Source organism: Leptonychotes weddellii, chromosome 9 (assembly GCF_054177405.1).
Source record: "Leptonychotes weddellii isolate Sample4059 chromosome 9, ASM5417740v2, whole genome shotgun sequence".
Taxonomy (NCBI): Eukaryota; Metazoa; Chordata; class Mammalia; order Carnivora; family Phocidae; genus Leptonychotes; species Leptonychotes weddellii.
The window spans coordinates 73,944,891-73,968,748 of record NC_138377.1 but is presented as its reverse complement, the minus strand read 5'-3'; the positions used below and the strand labels follow the sequence as shown (position 1 = coordinate 73,968,748).

At 39.3% G+C, this 23,858-nt stretch overlaps 1 protein-coding gene across 1 annotated transcript in view; it reads left to right on the top strand.

The window, feature by feature from the left end:
- Positions 1 to 23,858, top strand: part of INO80 (INO80 complex ATPase subunit) — a 101,020-nt gene that overhangs the window by 34,901 nt on the left and 42,261 nt on the right. Inside the window, 6 exon segments of the mRNA XM_081830962.1 lie at positions 439 to 720; positions 937 to 1,070; positions 2,540 to 2,607; positions 3,308 to 3,401; positions 4,174 to 4,345; positions 20,722 to 20,862. Of these exon segments, the coding sequence (XP_081687088.1) occupies positions 439 to 720; positions 937 to 1,070; positions 2,540 to 2,607; positions 3,308 to 3,401; positions 4,174 to 4,345; positions 20,722 to 20,862 (891 nt within the window).

Below are 23,858 nucleotides of genomic sequence, written 5' to 3'. Positions count from 1 at the left end.
CTTAACGACTGAGCCACCTAGGCGCCGCAATAAATAAAATCTTTAAAAAAAAAAAAAAGAAAAGGGGCGCCTAGGTGGCTCAGTCGTTAAGCGACTGCCTTCGGCTCAGGTCATGATCCCAGGGTCCTGGGATCGAGCCCCGCATCGGGCTCCCTGCTCAGCATGGAGCCTGCTTCCCCCTCTGCCTCTTTCTGTCTCTCATGAATATAAATAAATAAAATCTTAAAAAAAAAAAGAAAAGAAAAAATATGGGGCTGGGAATGGTAGGGAAAATATTTTTGCAAGTCACTGCAATGGATAGCAGTTGGTGCTATTGAAAATGGAAGAGATTTCTCAGGGACAGCATGTAAAGTGAGTGACAGGGAAGAGTGTCAAGAAAAGAATATTTTTCTGGATAATTAGCCACATCCCGGGCTTATAGAGATACTGAGTTTCTAGAGATAGGTATATTGTCTGTTCAGTCATAATCTGGCTTGCATGTGTTTCTTAGGCTGATACTGATTTCTCTTAGAAACTGGTTTTCAAAATATAAATATCCTTATTGATTTTTAGATTGAGATTCTGATGTATTGCCAGCTGACCAGCCGACAGAAGCTTCTATATCAGGCACTAAAGAACAAAATTTCTATTGAGGATTTATTGCAGTCTTCTATGGGCTCTACCCAGCAAGCACAGACCACCACCAGCAGCCTCATGAATCTGGTCATGCAGTTTAGGAAGGTAAGATTTTAGGTCAGCTGCCTTGGAGTTGTCTCATTAACCCATTTCAAGAAGAAGGCTCTAACCTAGGTCAGATAAAGGCTATTTATTAAAAAGAGAGGAAATGAGAAAGTATATATTCACAAAAGCAAACATTCAGGGTTTGGGATTCCCCATGATTTCTGAGAGTGATGTCTGCACATGACAGTGGTGTCTTGTCATTTTCCTTCCTCTTAGGTGTGTAATCACCCAGAGTTATTTGAACGACAAGAAACTTGGTCTCCATTTCATATTTCCTTAAAGCCATACCAGATTTCAAAGTTTATCTACCGTCATGGACAGATCAGGGTCTTCAACCATTCACGTGACAGGTGAGCACATATTAATATCTGTTCACTCTAGGGTGTTTTTGTAATTTGGGGTTTTGTGGCTTAGTGATTTTGGGGTTTAGTGGAGAGTGTTTGAGTTCCCCAACAATGAGGTATTTAAGTATAAGGTGGACACCTATTTATTGGGGAACGTTGTGGTAGGAATCTGTGCAGTATCGGGGTTTAATTGGATGACCTTAATAGCTCTAGCCACTTCTGGTTGCTTTTCTGATTGAGAAATGTGCACGTGTGTGCAAATGTGTACTTGTACCAAGAGAGATCATCATATGTCTCTGCTCTAGTACTGAAATTGTTTTGCGGTGGCTTATTTTATACTTGCAATAGCACTTGTGGGAGAACTGATTGGATTTCAGATTAATCAAATTTACCTTCCTGCCAGAATCAGCAGTGACAGATTTGGTTAAAGGTGAAGTGGTTGTTAATATAATATGCTAGAGACCAGTTCCATTCAGAAAATGTGTGTAGGTTCATTCTATACTTGGGAATGAGGCTATCCCTGGCTTCTGGATTTTTTTTAACAAGCTCCCAAAGGATTCTTGTGCACATCAACATTTGAGAATCATGGATTTAGAAAGTTCTTTCTGTAGAGAAATAATATAAGCAGCATTACCAAAATAATCATCAACAATATTTAGCCTAATGAAACTGAAGTTGAGACACATTTCTTGGGTTTATTTATTTATTTTTTTTTAAGATTTTATTTATTTGACAGAGAGAGACACAGCAAGAGAGGAAACACAAGCGGGGGGAGTAGGAGAGGGAGAAGCAGGCTTCCCACGGAGCAGGGAACCCGATGTGGGGCTCGATCCCAGGACCCTGGGATCATGACCTGAGCCGAAGGCAGTCACTTAACGACTGAGCCACCCAGGCACCCCTTGGGTTTAATTTTAAGACTTCTTTGTCTGTGGGGCACCTGGGTGGATCAGTCGATTATGTGTCTGACTCCTGATCTCAGATCAGGTCATGATCGCAGGGTCATGGGATCAAACCCCATGTCGGGCTCCCCGCTCAGTTAGGAGTTTGCTGGAGATTCTCTCCCTCTCCCTCTCCCCCTGCCCCTGCTCCCACTCTCTCTCTCTCTAAAATAAATAAATAAATATTTAAAAAAAAATAGTCTGTGATAGCTCCAGACTATTACTCAACTAGATGGGCAGGGGGAAACAGACCAGAGCTATAGTGCTGTTTGTTTCATATGGTATATGGTAACTTAGAGCTTGGAATTGTGATTCTCTGAAATGAAATGAGACCACTTTGAACTTGTATTACTTTCTTATATCTATATTAATTACTTAGTACTGTCTGACATTTATGCCATGATTTTTGCCTGGTAATAAGGCAACAGACCTCTTTAAAGTAGAAAACAGTTTGAAATCTAAAAGTTTTGGACCTCTAATCTAGTTCCCAATATTTTTATATTTGGATTTATTTTATTTTATTTACTGATTTTACAGGTGGTTAAGGGTTCTTCTTTCTCCATTTGCACCAGACTATATCCAGCAGTCTCTCTTTCACAGAAAAGGTAGGTGTTTTGATTTTTGGGAAAGAAATTATGCCAGGGTTTACCAGAATGGTCTTTGTTTTGCTGAATGACTGATACTCAACTAGCAGTGGTTTTGCCTGCATGCTGGATCTAAATAAATCTTGATAAGCTTTAAGTAAATTAGTTGTCTTCATCTATAGATGCTATGATTTGTGGCTATAACAGGAAGCAATTAACAACTATTACATTGACCTTCCATCTTTATTTTATACCTGCCTCTTAAGAGTTTCTTATACCCTTGAAACTTGACAGAGTCGACAATGCTGGACTTTCATTAATGTGACTTAGTTCCTTCATCCTTAGTCTAAGGGAAAGGAGCAGCTTACCTTTGAGCATTGTCCCTGGTATTAGGCAAAGTTTCAGAATCTTCTAACTCTATACTTTTCTTTTTCCTTCCGTGATAAAAAGAGAAAGGTGATTAGCCAAGGATCCAAAAAGCCCAAAGGTAGCTGATGAGCCAACTCCCCTCTGGTCCATGTATGCCATATCTCATAGGTCTGCCTCTCCCACTTGCAATTGTAGTACAAAAATATGACACCCTGACTTCCATCATAGTGGCTGGGTTGAAACCTTTAGATATCTTTTCATTCTTAAATAAAAAGACAGCAGTTTAGTAGCTTTAGTTGACTATTATCTCTTGGCTTAGTGTTGGGTTTAACTTTGTCCTTTGATATTCCAGGTGTTAATGAAGAAAGCTGTTTCTCCTTCCTTCGCTTTATTGATGTATCTCCAGCAGAAATGGCAAACCTCATGCTTCAGGGACTTTTGGCCAGGTGAGAAGTTTGCTTAATTTGATGAGAGAGCAGTTGGGAATAAACAGGGAGAGAGTTTGAACTGTGAAACTAAATACTTAATATTGTATTATCTTAGCAAGCCTCTTATTTTTTTCTCGTTAAGAGTAAAAATTTTTATAAGGGAATCATGATTTTCTTTTGATCATTTAATAATTGCATGATGCTTCATGATATACCTTAAGTAAAAATTATTTAGGCTCAACCCCCAAATGCTACCAGAAGGTCTTTAAGTCTCCTTAATTTCTAGTTAGTCTCCTATGTTGTATTTGCTTCTGCAGGCAGAGTGTGGCTAGTGAGTCCTTTACTTGGTAGTGATTGCAGCATAGCCTGCCTTAACTATTCTGGGAAACTTAGTTCTGTGTTCTTTTCCTTTGGAATAATGGTTTTCACTTATGTTATTATTTTGTATTTATGTAATAAACAGTGACCTTGTTAGAAAAGGCTGTCTCCCTAATATGAGGATGTTTTTATAATAGAATTTTTGTGATAGAGTTAGATATTCTTTAACACTGAGTGGAGCTTTATGGAGGATTTTAGTTTTCATAGTAGCAAACCAAGTCATGCCAAAGACAGAATTTATAGAAGAGAAGTGTGAAATGGCTTTATCTGAAAGTAGGAAAGAACTGTTTCTAAAATGCTCAAGATGTACTAAAGAGACACATGAATGAAAGACAAGGTTCCTCACTGCTCTGAACTACCCTCAAACCTCCATGGAGCACTGAATAAGCATGTCTGCTGTGGTCTGTTTCAGATGGTTAGCTCTTTTCCTGTCTCTGAAAGCCTCCTACAGGCTCCATCAGCTGCGCTCCTGGGGAGAGCCAGAAGGGGAGAGCCAGCAGAGATATCTGAGAAACAAGGATTTCCTTCTTGGGGTTAATTTTCCACTCTCCTTTCCCAACCTTTGCAGCTGCCCTTTGTTAAAGGTAAGCACTTACTTCACCATCAGCTATCCGTGGTGTAGTACTCACTTCCCTTCTCTTTGCGTCAGTAAAAGTAATAATAAAGTCAGTGATGGCCTCGTGGAGCCACAAGTTCCTAGAGGAGTGGGAGCAGTGTACTGAGTTATAACTCACTATCACTTCATAGACATTTTGTATGTGTATGGGTGCGTGTTTGTGCATGTGTGTATATTTAATATGTATTTTGTATATAATTTTACTGTAAATTACGTGGAATTTAAATGTACAACTCTTCGAAATTATCCATGTGGATACACTTACATAACTACTAGATTATACCTAGATTAAGGTATAGAACATTTCCAGCACCTAGAAGTCTCCCTCATGCATCTTCCCATTTAATACCTCCATTTCAGAACAAACCAACAAAACAACTATTCCATCACCACAGATTATTTTTGCCTGGTTTTGACCTTAATGTAAATGGAATTATCCAGTATGTGCACTTTTGTGTCCAGCTTCCTTCCCTCAATATTATGTCTGTGAGATTCATCCATGTTGCATTGTAGCATTCTTTTGTAATACTATGAAGTATTCCATTGTCTGAATAGACCACAATTTATTAACCTGTGCTACTGTTGGTGGATATTTAGGTTGCTTCCATTTGAGGGCTATTGTAAATAAAAGTGCATTGCATATTCTTGTACATGTCTTTTGGTAAATGTAAGCACTAATTTCTTTGGGGTTTATATCTAGGAATGAGATTGCTGTATCATCAGGTATATGTATGTTTAGATTTAGTAGCCCCTTCCAAGCCTTTTTCCAAAATGGTTTTAGAAATTTATACTCCTACTCAAAATGTGAGAAGTTTGCTGCTGTTCATCATCCTTGCCTATACCTGATATTGTCAGTCCATTTTGTTGCATTTGTAGTGTTACCGCTTTATCTCAATTTTAAATTGCATTTCCATGAAAAATAAGGATGTTGAACACTTTTTCATATAATTGTTCTGGCCATTATAGAGTAGGTAAGAGAGAAAGTGACAGGAAATAACGTTGTAGATGTAGGTCCAGATCATAAGGACATCATCAGGTCGTGCAAGGATTTAGATTTTATTCAGATTGAAATGGTAACACTGGAGAGTTTTGAAAAGAGATTTGTGTACTTATATGTTACGGTCCTTCAAGAAAATTAAAAGTTAAGGCAGGGCATTTTCCTTGTGTCCTTTAAAAAATTTAGGGGGTCATTAGTCTTACAGTTAATTGCTATTGAATGCTGGATATTCTTTGGTGGGATCTGGTATTTGTCCCCTGTACACTGAAGAACTCATATGACTTCCTTCTGTTTTCCAAATTGGTTTCTCAAGCATTGCTCCATGTGCTTTTTTGGACTCTGGAGAGAAGATCGGTAATGCAAAAAGGAGAATAGAATTAGGTTCCAGTCCTGTTGGAATAATGTAGTCAGTGGTGATGGGGTGACTTCCATCTGGTGAAATATTGCTGTAACTGGTCAAGAGTTGCTTAACTTCCTATAGACTGGTCCACCTACATTTGGTAATTTATATTACTATAGTTAGAAGTTGTTGCTAGTTTGTTTTGTTTTGTTTTGTTTTAAAGATTTTATTTATTTGATAGAGCAAGAGAGCACAAGCAGGGGGAACAGTAGAGGGAGAGGGAGAAGCAAGTTCCCCGCCGAGCAGGGAGCCCGATGCGGGGCTCGATCCCAGGACCCTGGGATCATGACCTGAGCCGAAGGCAGACGCTTAACCATCTGAGCCACCCAGGCGCCCCAAGTTGTTGCTAGTTTTACTTTGGTACAGGAAGCACCGTTCTCCTAAGGGTTTATTATGCCTTCTTATGTAGATACCTGCAACTTTCTTAACACTCAGAGATCCTCTTTCCCTTATTTGTATTCTTCTGCTTTCTGAAAATACAGTAGTATATTCATTGTATCTGTTCAGTGAGGTCCTTGTATCAATTAATGAATTTCCTGAGAAATTCAGATATGGGTCATGTGCCTTATGGGAAGTTGGTAGTGAAATCTGTAAGGTTATCTAATTGAAGTTAGATTCACTTTCATTTCCTCTTTAATTTTATTTCATGTTGTGAATGGACATTTGCTCTCATAGGGGCTTACCATGTACACAACCAGTAGGTCAGGGGTAGCTGAAAGCTAATTCTGTGTATGTAGAAACACTGCTCTGCTTTTGGTCTCATCATCCTTATCCCCAACATGTATATATTAAAATATCAACCAGGCAGTGTATTTTGCCAGAGTTTATTAATCTGTTATAAGAAATTGTTGCTTTCAACTAAGCAGAATGGTCTTTATATGATATCTAGTCTTAAAGATTGACCTGACTTCTGAATAAAGAATTGTTTTGTTGAGACTTCATATGTAACAATTAATAAAAGTATAATAAAGCCCATTATATCTGTGGCTTTTGAAGTGTGACCATAACTCAAGAATATTTTGTTAAGAATATTTTTTTATCACCACCTGTTAAGTATGTAGATACACGAAATACTACATATACATACATAAATTTTTATAACAAAATATTCACAAGACTATACTTAACCTTCATGTACAATGTACTCTGATTTTTTTTAGTTCTTTTTTTTCTTAATGTTAGTTAGAACCTACTAAAAAATGATTTCATGACCCTCACTAATCACAGTTTGAAAAATACAGCATTATATGACCTCATAATATTAGGATAGTCAGAGGACTAGATAAATAGAGTCACCATGTAGAAGATTCTCGATCATTCTTTTTAATAGTCAAAAGAACGAAACTGACATTTGGAACTTAAGGAAGAGTCTCACTTTCAGAAATTGCTCAGAGAGCTGAATGCACATTTCACTGTGTAGTTACCCTGACTTCTAGTTAGTAGTCAAGGTCCATCTCTGTCTTAGTATATTCTGGTATCTACCTGTTATATCCCTGGTATTCAAAGATTGTATAAATAAAGATAATTAATTTTGAAAGAACCCAGCTGATCCAAACTTGAGCAAAGTAGTTTATTATGGGAACTATCCCCCCAAGAATGGCTTTGTTAGAAGGTGCCTGTCACCACTACTGTCCTATTTCTCACACTGGTTTCTCTGAACTGAGTTTTTCTTAGTCAAGAAACATTTATCTAATTTATCTAGAGAACATTGGTTTTGTCTGTTATGCAAAGAAGAGTAGAGAATGAAATTTTGGACACCTAATCTTTTAGAACAGATTTCCAGGGCGTCTGGGTGGCTCAGTTGGTTAAGCGACTGCCTTCAGCTCAGGTCATGATCCTGGAGTCCCTGGATAGTCCCACATCGGGCTCCCTGCTCAGCGGGGGGTCTGCTTCTCCCTCTGACCCTCCCCCCTCTCATGTGCTCTCTCTCTCTCATTCTCTCTCTCAAATAAATAAATAAAATCTTAAAAAAAAAAAGAACAGATTTCCAAAACTCATTAGTTAAGAATATAAAAGTTAAAACTTAAAACGCATGATAATTTTAGCATACATACAGACATCAAAACCACACTTTGAAATTTCATAGTCTACTCTGATCCTGCCAGTTTTTCATTTAAAAAAAAATTGACAAAAATGAGTCTTTTTTAAAAAGAAAATGTCAAATATTAGTTAACAGTGCTAAGAGTTCAATGTAATAATTATCTGTTGTGCTGATGTTTTTCAATTGGTTTTAAATATAAGGTCTTAGGCTCTTATGTGTGGGATAAATTCATTATGTTTGCTTTGTGCCTATCATTCCTGATAAGACTTGTTCGCTGTTTTTGAGGTCTAAAAAAACAGTTCTGGCACTGTTAATATAATTTACAAATCCTGTGGAAGACCACTTTGTTTAAATAGGAACCCTACTACTGTGGAATCAGAGTTTTTTGTTTTCACAGGAAATAGACTTATAACTAAGTATGCTTACTATTTTCAGTAAATGTCCTGACAGTATAACTTGAGATATTTGCTGTAATTCAAATGGTGAATTACAAACTTAGGAAGGATGCGAAAAGCCTTGAAAGATTAGAAAAGGACTGACATAAATGTGGAGTCCATCTTTAAAGATTGTGGGAGTAGGAAGAAAATTCTTGAGTAATAACCAGTACCCTAACGAAGTTATTAGGGAAGTTAAAAAAAATTTTTTTTTTCTAAGAGAATTAATTAGCAACTATTTGAACTCATGATTCTAAGAAGCAGGAAACTTGATTCTGAAAAAATGAGCATTTGCTTTGCTTTAGTAGACAACAAGCCAAGTAGATTAGAGAGAAATAATAAGTATAGCATATAAAACTTTTTATATCTTCTCTTTTGTTGTGTTGGCTGTCCTTCTAGAGATATTAACGTGCATATAGGAAAGTGCACAAATCGTAAGTGTACATACAGCTGAGTTACTTCACAAACACTACTGGAACTCTACTCCAGAAGTCCCTTATGTCCACTTCCATTCACTTTTCCTCTCCACTGCCTTGCCTTCCCAAGAGTTACTGTGGGCAAATATTTGGGTGATTCCTAGTTTCTCTTGTTACAAATACTACTGTTGTATTACCGTACAGATCTTTTAGTGAAAATTCAAACAGTTGCACCAGTGTTTTCACTCTCATTAACAGCATATGAGAGGTTCTGGTTGGTCCACATCCTTGCCAGAATGTTGTATTATTTGTTCATTTTAGTAGCCTTTCTGTGTGGCTTTAAATTACATTCCTCTTATGACTAATGATATTGAATACCTTTCCTAATGCTTATTAGCCATTTGGATAACCTCCTTTATGAATTCTTATTCAAGATACTGCTTATTTTTCTATGAGGCTGTCTGTGTTTTCGTAGTGATTTGTAGTCCTTATGTATTGCAGATTATCTTCTACTCTGTAGCTTACTTTTGCACTCTCAGTGGTGTCTTTTGTTAAATAGTTAGCATTTTTGTGTCCTGTTGAAGGAATCTTTGTCTATATACAAAGGTTATGAAGGTAATCCTCTATATTTTTCTCCATAAGTTTTTTTTTTATTTACCTTTCATATTCCAATCTACAGGGAATTGTGGTGGTTTTTTAGTCTGTTTTTTAAGGATTGTCTTTTTTTTTGCATATAAATAGAGATTTTACCCAGCTCCGTTTATTGAAAAGACCATCCTTACTGCCGTCAGCATCACTTTTGCCAAATAGGTAGCTGTACGTGTATGGGTCTGTTTCTGGGCTCTTTTCTGTTCCATTGGTCCATTTGTCTATCCTTGAACCAGTACCACCCTGTATGAACTATAGCTTCATAATAAGTCTTGATCACTGGTAGCACAGATTTTCTAGCTTCATCTTCCTTCAGTATTGCCTTGGCTGTTCTTAGCTCTTTGCATTCTTATGTAAATTTTAGAATCAGCTCATAAATCTTATTTTAAACTCTTCAACATTGTAGATACATAGGCCACTGGTCCCCAAATTTTTTGGTTATGTCCCCATTACTAAAATATGTTTAATCCATTTTGACTATACCTGTGTATTATTTTCTTTAAAATGATACACTTAGCCTAACATGTTAATATTATTTACCTTGTGAATCTTGCATATGAAGCTTTCTTTGTAGACCACTAGTCTGGATAGTAAAAGAAGCCTAATTGAGTAAGGAATGGTGATAGAGGGGAGGACCCACTATTTACTGGGGGAAGTACTCCTTTTTCTTCACACACCCTTCTCTCTTTCTTCATGCTGTTTTGTTGTTTTTTTTTTTTTAAAGATTTTATTTATTTATTTGAGAGAGAGAATGAGACAGAGAGAGAGAGCACGAGATGGGAGAGGGTCAGAGGGAGAAGCAGGCTCCCCGCCGAGCAGGGAGCCCGATGTGGGACTCGATCCCGGGACTCCAGGATCATGACCTGAGCCGAAGGCAGTCGCTTAACCAACTGAGCCACCCAGGTGCCCTCTTCATGCTGTTTTTAATTGTTCAGGACCAAGGCCAATTGGAGTGAATGGGTGCATCATTCTATATGTCAGAAGAACTGATTTATTGATTGAAGGAATCTCTGGTGGTAGAATTTGGTATTGGCTTAATGATCAGGGGTTCTCTGATGCTCCTTTTTTCTGCTGGTCCGACTACCTTTAGAATCACCTCCTCTCAATGTCAGTCTACTCCCACAGAGAGCATATGTAATTAATGTTGTTTACCAACCTGTTAGTCAGCAGTGTCTGCTGTGGGCAAGGTGTGTTAACAGTCATGGTCCCTGCTTTCTGGTTTGAAAAATCATTCATGCATGTAGAAAAACACACAAACTTAAAAAGACTTCATTTTTTATTTTTTTAAAGATCTATTTATTTGAGAGAAGGAGAGCACAGGGTGGGGGTGTGCAGAGAGAGAGAGAGAGAATCTTGAGCAGACTCCCAGCTGAGTGTGGAGCCAGACACAGGGCTCAGTCGCACGGCCTTGACATCATGACCTGACCCAGTACCAAGAGCTAGACGCTTAGCCAACTGAGCCACCCAGGCGCCTCTTAGAAAGACTTTAAAAACAAAAATGACTCAAGAATTGAAAGAAGACATGATTAATTGCCAGATTGGTGGTGGATGATTAGTGGTAAAGTTCAGAATGGGAAATCACCTTAGATTGAAATGGACAAAGAAGTTGTTATAGAAATGGTGTTATTTTATTTTTTTTAAAGATTTTATTTATTTATTAGAAGGAGAGGGAGAAGCAGGCTCCCAGCTGAGCAGGGAGCCCGACTTGGGGCTTGATTCCAGGACCCTGAGATCATGACCCGAGCCAAAGGCAGATACCTAACCGACTGAGCCACCCAGGTGCCTAAAATGGTGTTGTTTAAGTTGAACTTCAAGTGATAGGGATCTGGGTAGGAGGAAGGATATTCCAAGTTAAACACTGGAGCTAAACAAAAGAAAGGGCTACTAAGGTAAGTTGTAGGAGTCTTTAAATGCCAGTCTGTTGGGGTTTAGATATTAAACCAGGAGTTTCAGCCTCTTTTTGGCTTGTGTTATTACATAGATGCTATAGTTGTAGTCTTGGGGAAATAAACTTTTGGCGGCTACTGTCAAGCCATTGGAAGGAGTAATCTGATAGCCAGTTTCACGAAGGCCATTTAATCACTCAGATCACTGAGCACACCAGTGGGGATCTCGGTTATTGGTATTTGATGAAGATTAATCTCAGAGTGTGGTGTCATGAAAGATGAGACACCAGGGGTCCATATTAAGGAGTCTGTTAAACAAGGTTGCAAGTATCAAGTACTAAGGACTCAACAGAAATGGTAGTAACTGAACGATTATAGAGAAAGGGTCAATGGGGCTCTTGGGTGGCACAGTTGGTTAAGCCCCGACTCTTGATTTCTGCTTGTCATATCAGGGTCATGAGATCAAGCCCCATGCAGAGTCTACTTAAGACTCTCTCTTCCTCTTCCTCTGCCTGCCCGCCCCCGCAATAAATAAATAAATCTTAAAGAAAGGGTCAAGGGACTCTTGATTGATTTGATATGGATGAGCATTGTCAGTGAAGGAATCACTTCCAAAACCCAGAGTTCAAGAGAAGATCCAAGAAAATGATAAATTCTATATTAAGTTTAAAGCAAATACACAGGGACGAGATTAGTAGCTTTTGTTGTTGTGAGTGTAGATAGAACACAGAAGGCCCAGATGCAGGGATTTACAGGGAGAGAGATTCTGGTTAGAAAGTGTGGAGAGCACATGAAGTGTTCAATGAAGTGTGACAGTTAAAAAGAAGAATAGGGAGGTATTTAAGGAGGGACACTGGGTTTAAGTCAAAGTTGAATTTGTAGGGGAGAGGAGACTCAGATTTGAAGACTAAAATGGAAAAAGCCCACGAAGAAGGAAATTGAACATGCAAGAGAGACAATTGGTGGGATTGCAAAGTGGTTAACTACCCTTTTTTTTTATATGGTAGAAAACTCCAGTGAATACTGGTAGAACGGTATTAATGGAAATTAATTAATGGAAAGGTACTCTCTTCCACAGAGATAGTTTCACTATTTCTAGAAGCTCTGAAACTAAGCTTAACATGAAAAAAGAAAGAGCCTGGGTGACTCAGTCATTAAGCCTCTGCCTTCGGCTCAGGTCATGATCCCAGGGTCTTGGGATAGAGCCCCGCATCGGGCTCCCTGCTCCGCGGGAAGCCTGCTTCTCCCTCTCCCACTCCCCCTGCTTGTGTTCCCTCTCTCACTGTCTCTCTCTCTGTCAAATAAATAAATAAAATCTTTTTTAAAAAAAAAGAAAAGAAGAAGTGTTACTAAGCAGTTCTGTCGTTTTATTTTTTATTTTTATTTTTTTATCATTCCTTTTTCTTCCCCAAGTGAGAACACAATTCAGGTGTTTGGACATTTTATATAGTCCCTCTTGTCTTTGCGGTCTTGTGCACAAAAAAGTAAATGTTTCCTGAATGACTTAATAGTGGTGCTTTGTATTTGTGTTGGTTTTCCCTTTGGAACTTGGTGTGTATTCTCATCTGAGGGAATGTCCCCCAGGCTAAAATTACAACATCAGTATTTAAAATAGAATTTTGTGAAGAGTTCTGACATTCCCTTGGAGTTTAAGAAATGTGGGATTGGTAACTTGTTTGGTCACTCATTGATTATATTGTATGTCAGTTATTTTAGCCCTGCAGTTTCTGTTGATCAGGAACTTGGGAGCAACTTAGGTAGGTGGTTCTAGCTCAGAAAATCTTACAAAGTTCCCGTCAGCTAAGGTTACAGTTATGTGAAAGATTGACTAGAGCCATAGGATCTACTTCCAAAGTAGCTTACTTACATGCCTAGGAAGTTGATGCAGGCTATTGGCTGGAGGCCTCAGTTCCTTGCTGTGTGGACTTTTCCATGGGGCTGCTTGAGTATCATGACATGGCAGCTGGCTTTCCCCAGGGTAAGTGATGGGGGGTGGGGGGCAAGCAAGGAAGAGGCACAATGCCTTTTATGATCTAGTTTCGGGAGTCATGCTAGGAGAGGGGAAGGAATTAGGTTCTGCCTTTTGAAGAGAAAGTTACCAAAGAATTTGTGAACGTATCTTAAAATGACCAGAGCCTCTTAACTGCTGGGCTGATACCTTTAAATTAGTTATTTCATTATAAAGTTTGTTGTGGTATTTCTAGTTCTGAGATTTTGGCCTAGGCTATTGATGGGTTCTGACTGTGACATCATAAATGTTCTTAAATTGATTAAAGGATGTTGGTATCTCTCCCTACACTCTGTCACTCATCTTCTTCACAATTTTATTAGCCACAACAAACTTCAGCTGGGGAGGATATTAAATACAGGAAAATGTCTGGCTTTCATCTTCAGCAGGAATTCATTGCTCATAAGCTCTAAGTCCTTGTAAGCAAAATTTTTTTCATTGCAGTCTGTGTTGTATTCTGTATCTTGCATGTTCATTTGATTTGCCAACTTAATTCTGATTAGGTAACCTTGATTATTTATAAAGAGATGCTATTTCTCCAGCTCTTTGCTTTGCTTTCTTTTGTGGTCCTAAAAAGTGGAATAGGCTTATTTTACTATGCAAAGTAAATACAAATTTTGTTTCAAAGTTTTAATGGAAGTGGGGCACCTGGCTGGCTCAGCCAGTGGAGCGTGCCACTCTTGACATTGTGAGTTTGAGCCCACATTGAGTGTAGAGATTACTTAAAAAAATAAAATCTTTAAAACAACAAAGTTTTGGGCGCCTGGGTGGCTCAGTTGGTTGGGCGACTACCTTCAGCTCAGGTCATGATCCCGGAGTCCTGGGATCGAGTCCCACGTTGGGCTCCCGGCTCAGCGGGGAGCCTGCTTCTCCCTCTGACCCTATCCCCTCTCATGCTGTTTCTCTCTCTCTCTCTCTCTCAAATAAATAAATAAAATATTTTTAAAAAAAACAAAGTTTTGATGGAAAAATATACAAGTGATTCCATGTTCAAGATCAGTTTTTAAAGATGAAGTTTGGGGTTATTCTTTTTTTTTTTTTTTTAAGATTTTATTTATTTATTTGACAGAGAGACACAGCCAGAGAGGGAACATAAGCAGGGGGAGTGGGAGAGGGAGAAGCAGGCTTCCCGCGGAACAGGGAGCCAGCTTGACGTGGGGCTCAATCCCAGGACCCTGGGATCATGACCTGAGCCGAAGGCAGACACTTAATGACTGAGCCACCCAGGCACCCCCCCCTTTTTTTTAAGTAATCTCTACCCCCTACATAGGGCCCAAACTCACAACCCTGAGAGGTCAAGAGTGGCATGCTCTACTGATTGAGCCAGCCAGGCACCCTTAGGGTTATTCTGGAGTGGATAGACCTGAGAGCAAAGACCATGGGAAATGCTAAAATTGGAAGCAGGTGTAGAATTCTTTCTCTTGTACTATTCAAATAATAATTTCAAGTAAAATTCCTTTATTTTTTTTTTTTTAAAGATTTTGTTTGTTTATTTGACAGAGCGAGAGAGGGAATACAAACAGGGGGAGCGGGACAAGCAGGCTCCCCGCTGAGCAGGGAGCCCGACATGGGGCTCGATCCCAGCACCCTGGGATCATGACCTAAGCCGAAGGCAGATGCTTAACAACTGAGCCACCCTGGCGCCCCATAAAATTCCTTTAAAGCTACCAAATTAGCTTTGAATTAATTTTTCCACATGCAGCTTTGTCCTCTTATTGCAGAAAATTCTTCATTCTTCTCTGTGCCTTCATTTGTTTTATGAAGAGTAGTAGTTATTGTTCCAGCAGCCTGTCTCCTAAATACAGCTTCCTATCATTGGATCCAGGTAAAGGCTTTGTTCTTATTCCTCTGGGAAGACAGGTAATGAGTGTTGACTTAGCTACATGTTGTTATTTTGTTCCTGGTAAGCTATCTCAGATCCCATACTACTGAGTCATCCAGCGGTCTAACCCAGTCCTCACCTCCTTCTTTCCCACCGTGGATATGAATGAATCTGGACAGTGAGAAGCTTTTTTCCCAGGGGTGCCTGTAAAACCCTTGTTCTCTGCAGTGAATGTTAGGTTCGAATTCTGTGTTACAGAGTTCAAGGAAGTGCTATTCTCATAATACTGGCTTTGGGATGATAAATACACATGAAGGAACTAAGGAACTAGGCTAAGGATACAGATCGGATGACATTTAGAGGTGTTTTAAACAAAGTTTAGGGTCTTTTAAACTCTCTTACTTGACATGAATGCTTGTCTGATATTTTTTTCTCTTATGATACTTGTGAAACAAAAGCCAGCATGATTCACTGTGTTCCACTGAATTTTATTGTGTTCCACCCGGCTGTACTGGTGAGAATTTTAAGAAGGAAAAGTAGTTAGTTCAAATTTTTCATAAATTCAATCTCACACACCTCCTTCCCCACTGTGAGCTCTGGGCAGAGCTCCTTTCTTGTACAGTTTTGTAGGGGTTAAAGAATACAAGTTTCACACATATTTTAATCTTGTTTTGCTTAGAAGAATAAAGAAAATCCAGAATCTGTAGGATATATACCATGTAGTCATCTTTTGGGGAGGCAAAGCAGATTTTATGCTATATCCAGTTAAAAATGATGATTGGCAGAAGCAGAGTACAGGGTGTCCCTCTCTTTTCAAAAGTTCACGGTTATGCCATTTGGCTTTTAAGAAGGACCTACATTCATACCTGTTTCACTAATCAAAAGAGATCTGAAGAGGACTTTTGCTTTTTCCAAAAAAAGGCAAAAAGCGGAAGTAGCATTCAGCATTTGTTTGGCACGGAGCCCTTACAGAGCCCTGTGCACCGGAGCAGTGAGAGCGGCACGGCCCAGCTCCCTGCCCAGGCACTAGACTCAGCATCCAGCTGCCATAGCTTTCAGCCATGTCTGTGTGCATCTGTGCTGTATCTCAGTTTATTTTGTGCATTCGTTAGCAAGGTGTGTCCTAAGGTATCGGAAAAGCGATTTTGGGGGGTCTGGGAATGCTCAAAAATTTTTCCATAGAGTTTAATTGTAATTGCTTCTTTGCTTTATGCTATTTCAGCTTACAAAAGTTTTCAGAGGAATTCTCTACTTTCGGGTAGCAAGGGAAACCTGTACCAGCATTGATTCCATCTCCTGTATCTGTCTCAGTGGAACTGTTGTCATGGTAATAGCCACTTAGGCATCATGTGTGTCAAAAGCTTTACATACTCCACAGCTTTTGTGAGCTAGGTCATAAAAATTGGGGGCAGTTCAGATTTTGCAATTTAAAATATGCGAAAGGATCTAAACATAAAGAATTGTTTTTGAAAAGAGTGGTGTGTGTTTAAGTTTTAAACACTGTTCTCTATTTTATGCTTAGAGAGCTTTGACTGGCTATTGATGAAGAATCCCAAACAGGAGGTTTTAAAAAGCTCATCTGCTAAATGTTAATTTGCAACTAGAGTATTTATGTATGTTATTATTTCCTGAGATCATGAAAGCTGCCAACGCCCCTTGTGGAAAACTCTGGGAAGCCATTGTATTCAGGGTTTTTCTGTGCTTTATTTTCTCTCTTTTTGTTTGGTCACTTAAAATACCTGAAAATAGAATCCATTTAGTCTAGCAGTTGATCTATAAACACTACACCCTTTCATTTAAGGTGAGACCTTTCCTCACAGACTCTTAATTTTATAGAACAAACTGACGGTTACCAGAGGGGAAGGGGGTTGGGGGAAGGTTGATGAAGAGTGCACTTGTCGTGACAGCACCGGGTGATTTATGGAAATGTTGAATCACTATATTGTACACCTGAATCTAATATAACACTGTATGTTAACTAACTGGAATTAAAATAAAAGCTTAAAAAGCAAAATAATAATAATAATAAAGTGAGACCTTTTCTCTATACCTATGTTTGATGTATTCTTTAAGAACAAAAGCAGAAAGTTAATTTGAGTAATGAAGACCTAATGGTAACATAAATGTTCCTTTTAATTTTAAACAAGACGTGGAGAATAAAGTATGGCCCCTTGTTAAGTGGGTAAGTCTATATCTGAGGGGAAAAACATCTGTGTGTTTTCTGTGCTATACTGTGGCAAGAAGTTTACAGGTGTGGGGCCTATCTTCCTGCCCTACTTATTTTCCATTGAGACTTTTGTGTAGTGCCAAAAGACAAAAGCTATGTGCATGTTGTCGTTCTGGTAGCAAGACACATATAGCTGCCAGTACCTACAGGGTAATGAAGACCCTCAAGAGCATGAGGAAGGGACAACAGAACAGCAGATGTGTGCCCACATCATAACCAAATGATGTGTGCCCACATCATAACCAAATCATGTCTCCCGTAGTGTGACATTCTGTGTCTTTTTTCTAATTTGTTCTAGGCCAAAACAGACTAAAGCAGTAATGAAACTTCTTTTCTGTCCCTCCTTCACCTACTCACCCAAGCATCTTATGCAGTGGTGTTTAAGGTGTCCTTTGTGTTCTTCTGTGTTAAGCATTAAATTTTTTTGTAGGTAGCAGTGTCTAGTAGTTCATGTCATTATGTGAAAGGAATGTGGGTAATGTGGTATTAAGGACCACCTATCCTAAGGAAGAATTGATGGTACCAAGGTTAAGAGAAAATAATGTAGAAAAGTATAGACTGGGTAAAATATGCTGGGGAGGTGGTCAGGGTTTCTCTAAAGCTAAGGCTGTGCATGAGCATTTTGAGCTAGTGAATTTTTTTTTAATCTAAAATCAAAGCTACAAATCACCCTGCCTTTAATGACTTCCAGTGAGAATATCATTTTAACCTAGCTCATGTAAGACAAGTGAACATGTTTTATTTGGGAATGACCACCCCGGGAGTAGAATTATCATTAGACTTTTTCCGGAAAGGTGTCACAAATATTACATACTGTGTTAAAAGGACTCCCTACAGTGACTGTTGTAACTCTTTCTTACTAATAACTATAATGTTGAAGAGAAAATAATTGAAGGAAATGTTCATTCTTTCATCTTTTATCTTTATATTCTAGGAATGAAGTAAGAAACAGGCTTTGTTGAATTTTGCCATTTGAGAATACTTAAAATGAGGGTGACTTTAAGAGATCCCTGGCAGAGACATTGTTTAGTTACTGCTCTTTAGAAGTTAGTAAGCAGTTCAGAGGTGTTGAGGTCAGCTACTGCTGCTGCCTCAGTCCCCTGAGTGGCAGTAGACACCCTAACTAGCAGTCCTGAACTACTACTGTAGCTCGATGACATGAGCAGTAAACTAGACTCTTTTCTCTCCACCCCCTAGGAGGGGCAAGGGTGCTTAACACCAATAATAGAAAATGTGCTTGCAGAAAACAAGAGGATTGACTATCTTCATCTGTGCATTAGGATAGGATTGTTTTAAGTGTATGTTCTTACCTATCCAGTATCTAGTATTGGAAGAACAGGGTGATACCTGGTCTAATAATCTTTGTAGTGATCCTTACACTAGGCATTCAGAAGGTAATGGACATCGAGGCGGATGAACTTCAATGCAGATGCTAGCCAACATAAAGATGAGAACGCAGATATTATTGAAAAACTATCAGAAGGTTAAAATTCTTTTCTGGGTAATGACAGGGACATCCACATCTAGAGGAAAATACCAAACATGTCAAAGCTACGTGGACCTAATGTTGTAATAAAGCATTGTAAAGACTTCCATACAGTGTGGTTAGAAACCACTGGAGACAGCCCAACTCTCCTAGAAACAGTTCAGGCCTTTCAGTTTGTTCATGACCATTATTCAGAAAATGCTGATTGGTTTTTGGAAAGCAGATTATGATACACATATCCTGGTAGACAACTTAAGATGGCTTCTCTCAAAGTGTGATCCTGAAGAGCCCATTTACTTTGGGAAAAGATACCTACCAAACAAAGAAGCCTTGAAGAGATTTGGTCCTGGAAGCTTTTGGTACTGGAATTGTAACTATTCTTCTGTACAGAGTCCTGGTTACTGTTCATCTTGCAGTTTGTTTTCTTGACCTTGTACCAATGTACAAATTTGCCTACCTTGTGTATGTATTATCTTCATCTGTATGGTTATTTAGGTTACCAACCTGCCTTATCTGAGAAAACAATAAAGAAAAAAAGTGAAGTAGTCAAGAATGAAGATCCAAAGATAAAATGTCTAACATTGCACTGAAGAAAGAATTGCATCTGCAGTAAAGAACAGTGTAATCCCACTGACAGATTCTTTTACGTGAACATTCCATACTTTTTAAAAAATTTTTAAAAGATTTTATTTATTTATTTTGAGAGAGAGAGACAAAGATAGCAACAAAGGGCACTAGTGGGGAGGAAAGGGAGGAGCAGGCTCCCCGCTGAGCAGGAAGCCTGTTGAGGGGCTTGATCCCAGGACTCTGGGATCATGACCTGAGCCAAAGGCAGATGCTTAACCAACTGAGCCACCCAGGCGCCCCAACATTCCATACTTTTAAAAAATCTTTCTCATGAAAGGTTATAAACTGAAGCTTTACTATGAGCTTTTAGTCTGTTAAAATGTATTGATAATGTAATGTAAATGAAGAATTTGTTTTTTAAAAATGGTCAGATAAAAGAACTAAAGCAATATTGTTTTCTTTTCCTGACCACTTGTATTGATGTCACTGAATAAATGAAACAGCTAACCTTGCTAGAACTACAGTTGACTCTTGAACAACGCAGGGGTTAGGGATGTTGACCCTCTCTGCAGTCAAAAATCCACGTATAACGTTTTACTCCCCCAAAACTTAACTACTAACAGCCTCCTGTTGACAGGAAGCCTTACCAATAACATAAACAGCCAGTTAACACATATTTTGTATATGTGTTATATACTGTATTCTTACAACAAAGTAAGCTAAAGAAAATGTTACTAAAATCATAAGGAAAATACATTTACAGTATTGTTGAGTTATTTTTGGGAAAAAAAACATGTATAAGTGGATCCACACATTTCAAACCCATGTTCTTCAACGGTCAGCTGTACATGCACTGTTATAAACAGATGTGCCTTATGCCTGGCTGGTTCAGTCGGTAAGTAGAGTATACGACTCTTGATCTCGGGGTTGTAAGTTTGAGCCACATATGTTGGTTGTAGAGATTACTTAAAAATAAAATCACTTAAAAAAAAAAATGGGCCTTGAAGAAAAATTTAGAAGGAAATATTGTTAGCCATCATGTTTTTAATTTAAGACGTGAGTTTGCATCCATGGTGTAACCAATGAACCAAACTTGCCCCCACATATACGTTGTTTTGTCTAATGAAAGTTATGTTCTAACTATTTACAATTAACAGTATCTCTTCCAGAAAAAGGTAGAATTAGAAATGCCACTTGGCTTACAGTATATTAATAAAACCATGGTTTTAAAATTAACATGAGCTTTGGCTATATTATACATTTGGTTCTAAATACTGGTTTATTGTTTATTAGAATTAATATTCACTAAGAAGAATGTGTTTAAGTCAGATGTTTAATATTTGACATTTTTTCCATTTTGCTTGCATTAAACATAATTGCCAGTGGCACTAATTTGCGTTTCTGTTTTGTAGTCTCTGGTTTTCAGCAGCCACTGTAAAGCAGTGAGTGGCTACTCAGACCAGGTCATCCATCAGCGGAGATCAGCTACCTCCTCGCTTCGTTGCTGCCTGCTCACTGAACTGCCATCTTTTTTGTGTGTGGCCAGTCCACGAGTAAGTGCCACAGGAGGGAAGAGACAAAATAGATGAAACTTGAAGGAATAAACCCTCTTTTAAGAGATCCATTTCTTAAACAGAACTGTTTTAAGCTGTTTGGACCTTAAGAAACATAAATCCTCACTGTTTAGAGGACATACGTGGTCCTGGCTTTCCCAAGACAGTACTCCTCCCTTTAAATTGTGTTGGTTTGAGAACTGTTACATGGTAGATAAGAACGGCTTCTTTCCCTGACCATGTCTCTCCTGTGTAGTTCCTCTCTTTCAGTCAGGGGCTCTAAACTACCATGGGAACAAGCCATCTGTCAGGTAGATTATCACCAAACAGCAGGGTCAGGGACAGTGGAATATTTGAAAAGGAGAGGGAGCCATTTGTTACCTGCATTGAGGCTTTTGAGGGTTTTTTAGAGGAGGGGGCCAGATTGGGAGGGAGATTTGATCTGGCCTTCTCGCCTCAGTGCAGTCTCCAGATAACAAAAGGAAACATAACACTCCAGCATCAAGAAACTTCTTAGTCTGGTGTTCTCATGCTTTCCTCAGCAGCCCTGCCTAGACTGTGGTTCACAGGTATGTTCCCTCTGAAAAGTGACTGTTGCTCTCTATTCACCATTCAACAGTCATAGTTTTATTTGCAGGTTGGGAGCAGTTTCTGTTGTGGTTTCAACATTGGGCACCTGTTAGAGCCTTCCTAACACTCCATTTATCAAAACCGGGCACTCTGGTGATTGCCCTCAGCATCGCCGCAAAGGCTCCCCTTCTCACAGTGCAGTTTTTTACTCTGCTTACCTTTCCCATTCTTTCCTGTCGTTGATCAGAGCTAGACAGAAGCTCTCTTACAACTCTGAACAAGTATGTGAAGGGAGAGGGCTGGGTAGAGATGCGCCAGACTCTGTGGTAAGAGCAGAGAAAAAGTTTCTGTCTTTCCAGCTCATTTCCTTTTGCTTTAAGGAGCATCTTTCAGTTAGCCAGGAAAACTCTTGAAGAGGCCGACGTTTCTCACCCTTCTGTGTTTTACCTTGTTTTCTCCACTCATTCTAGAAGGTCTGCTGTGTTCACAGTTGTTTAAAGAAGGTGGAGCCTTTTGAATCTTCCTTAGTGATATTTTTCTGTCATTATTTACATCAGCTTGCATCCTTTATTAAGTTATCTAAGGTCAGAATCTGGCAGGGGGTCCCAAGAAAGTTGATGAATGGAAATGAGATGATGGTGGTACTGAGTCCTGTTGACTCCTGCCTGCCTTCCCTTCTTTCTGCTGACCTGTACTACATGAACTTGATTCCCAGGCCACTGTCAGCTGTGATTTATATTGGCTATCTAAATAGAAAGTATTTAGATTTTCTTTCTTTTTTTTTTTTTTTAAGATTTTATTTATTTGACAGAGAGAGACACAGTGAGAGAGGGAACACAAGCAGGGGGAGTGGGAGAGGGAGAAGCAGGTTTCCCGCGGAGCAGGAAGCCCGATGCAGGGCTCGATCCCAGGACCCTGGGATCATGACCTGAGCTGAAGGCAGACGCTTAACGACTGAGCCACCCAGACGCCCAAAAGTATTTAGATTTTCTATGTATGCTGTTCTTCCAAAGCATTTTTGGTCTTTGAAGCTTAAGTCAATGCAGGGAAATGCACCTTTTCTAGAAAACATCTAAAGTCAGCTGCTGGGCGCCTGGGTGGCTCAGTTGGTTAAGCGACTGCCTTCGGCTCAGGTCATGATCCTGGAGTCCCTGGATCGAGTCCCGCATCGGGCTCCCTGCTCGGCGGGGAGTCTGCTTCTCCCTCTGACCCTCCCCCTTCTCATGTGCTCTCTCTCATTCTCTCTCTCAAATAAATAAATAAAATCTTTAAAAAAAAAAAAGTCAGCTGCTTCTATAGAAAGTGGTCTTCAGGTTTCATAGTTGTGTGGTTCATTTCCTTCTCACCCTCCCAATCTGATGTATATACTGAGAGGCCTTATAAGAGGAAGTCTAGATTTCAGAGAGGGATGTCTAGATATTTTTACTTCTCATATCCCTAGTGATTTATAGAGCCAGTTAAAAAGTGAGCTGCCTTGGGCTGTCATTGCATTTACAGGCATACAAATTCTTCATTTGTTCCACTCAGAGCTCTGTAGCCAGCCACTCTGAAGAACAGCCCCACTCTGCCAACACACACATGCAGTACCTCAGCTGTACAGCTGGGGACTTGTTTTCTGAGGAGCCCAAAATCTAAGCTATCATACCTGATGCTGCTGTTTCCCTAAAGGACAGTAAATAGTGACTAGTTTGAAGGATGCTAGAATAGCATAAAGGTGGGGTGGCGGGCAGGGAACAGCAGAAAACTTTGTATCATTTGGCTGAAGCACTCTGTTCCAGGACCCTCCTTTCCTACTCAGCCCCTCCCTCTGTAATTGTAGAGTTTCTTCACATAGCAGATGCCAAACCTGAAATGGGAGTAATTATACCAGGGTTATATGGACAGGAAGAGGAGTTTTAAATATGTCTGAATATTTATTTATACACTCATAACGCAAGCTTTTACCTTTCAGATCAGGCCTGGAGTGTGAGTAATCCTGAGATACCTTGATTATTTTATATTGATTTCTAACCCAACTGTGGTGGGGAAAACTGACTTCCTTTGAAGTCTAACCTTAGCCTTGAGCTAAAACAAATTAATGTCCCTGTCTTACGCTGTGGAAACTTTAGGGTCAGTTCTGGAAGAACTGTGCCACTAAGGAAGGAATTATAGGAGCTGTTTTCTCATTAGCTGAGGAAATAATTCTGCAGGGTTAATAAACTAAGACCCTGGAAATCCATCTTACCAAAAAACTGAAGCGCTTGGAGTGGTCACGCTTCCTAGAGCCAGAGCAGGAGTATACACGTCCTCGGGAAGGACGCGCTAAATGCTTGAGATGGCCCTTGAAGATACTATAGTTTAGGAAGTTAATGAAGCAAGAAACAGAGGTTAGCTCATGTGAGACTGAAGAGAGTATGCATTTCCATTTGTGGGGAGGGAAGAATGGT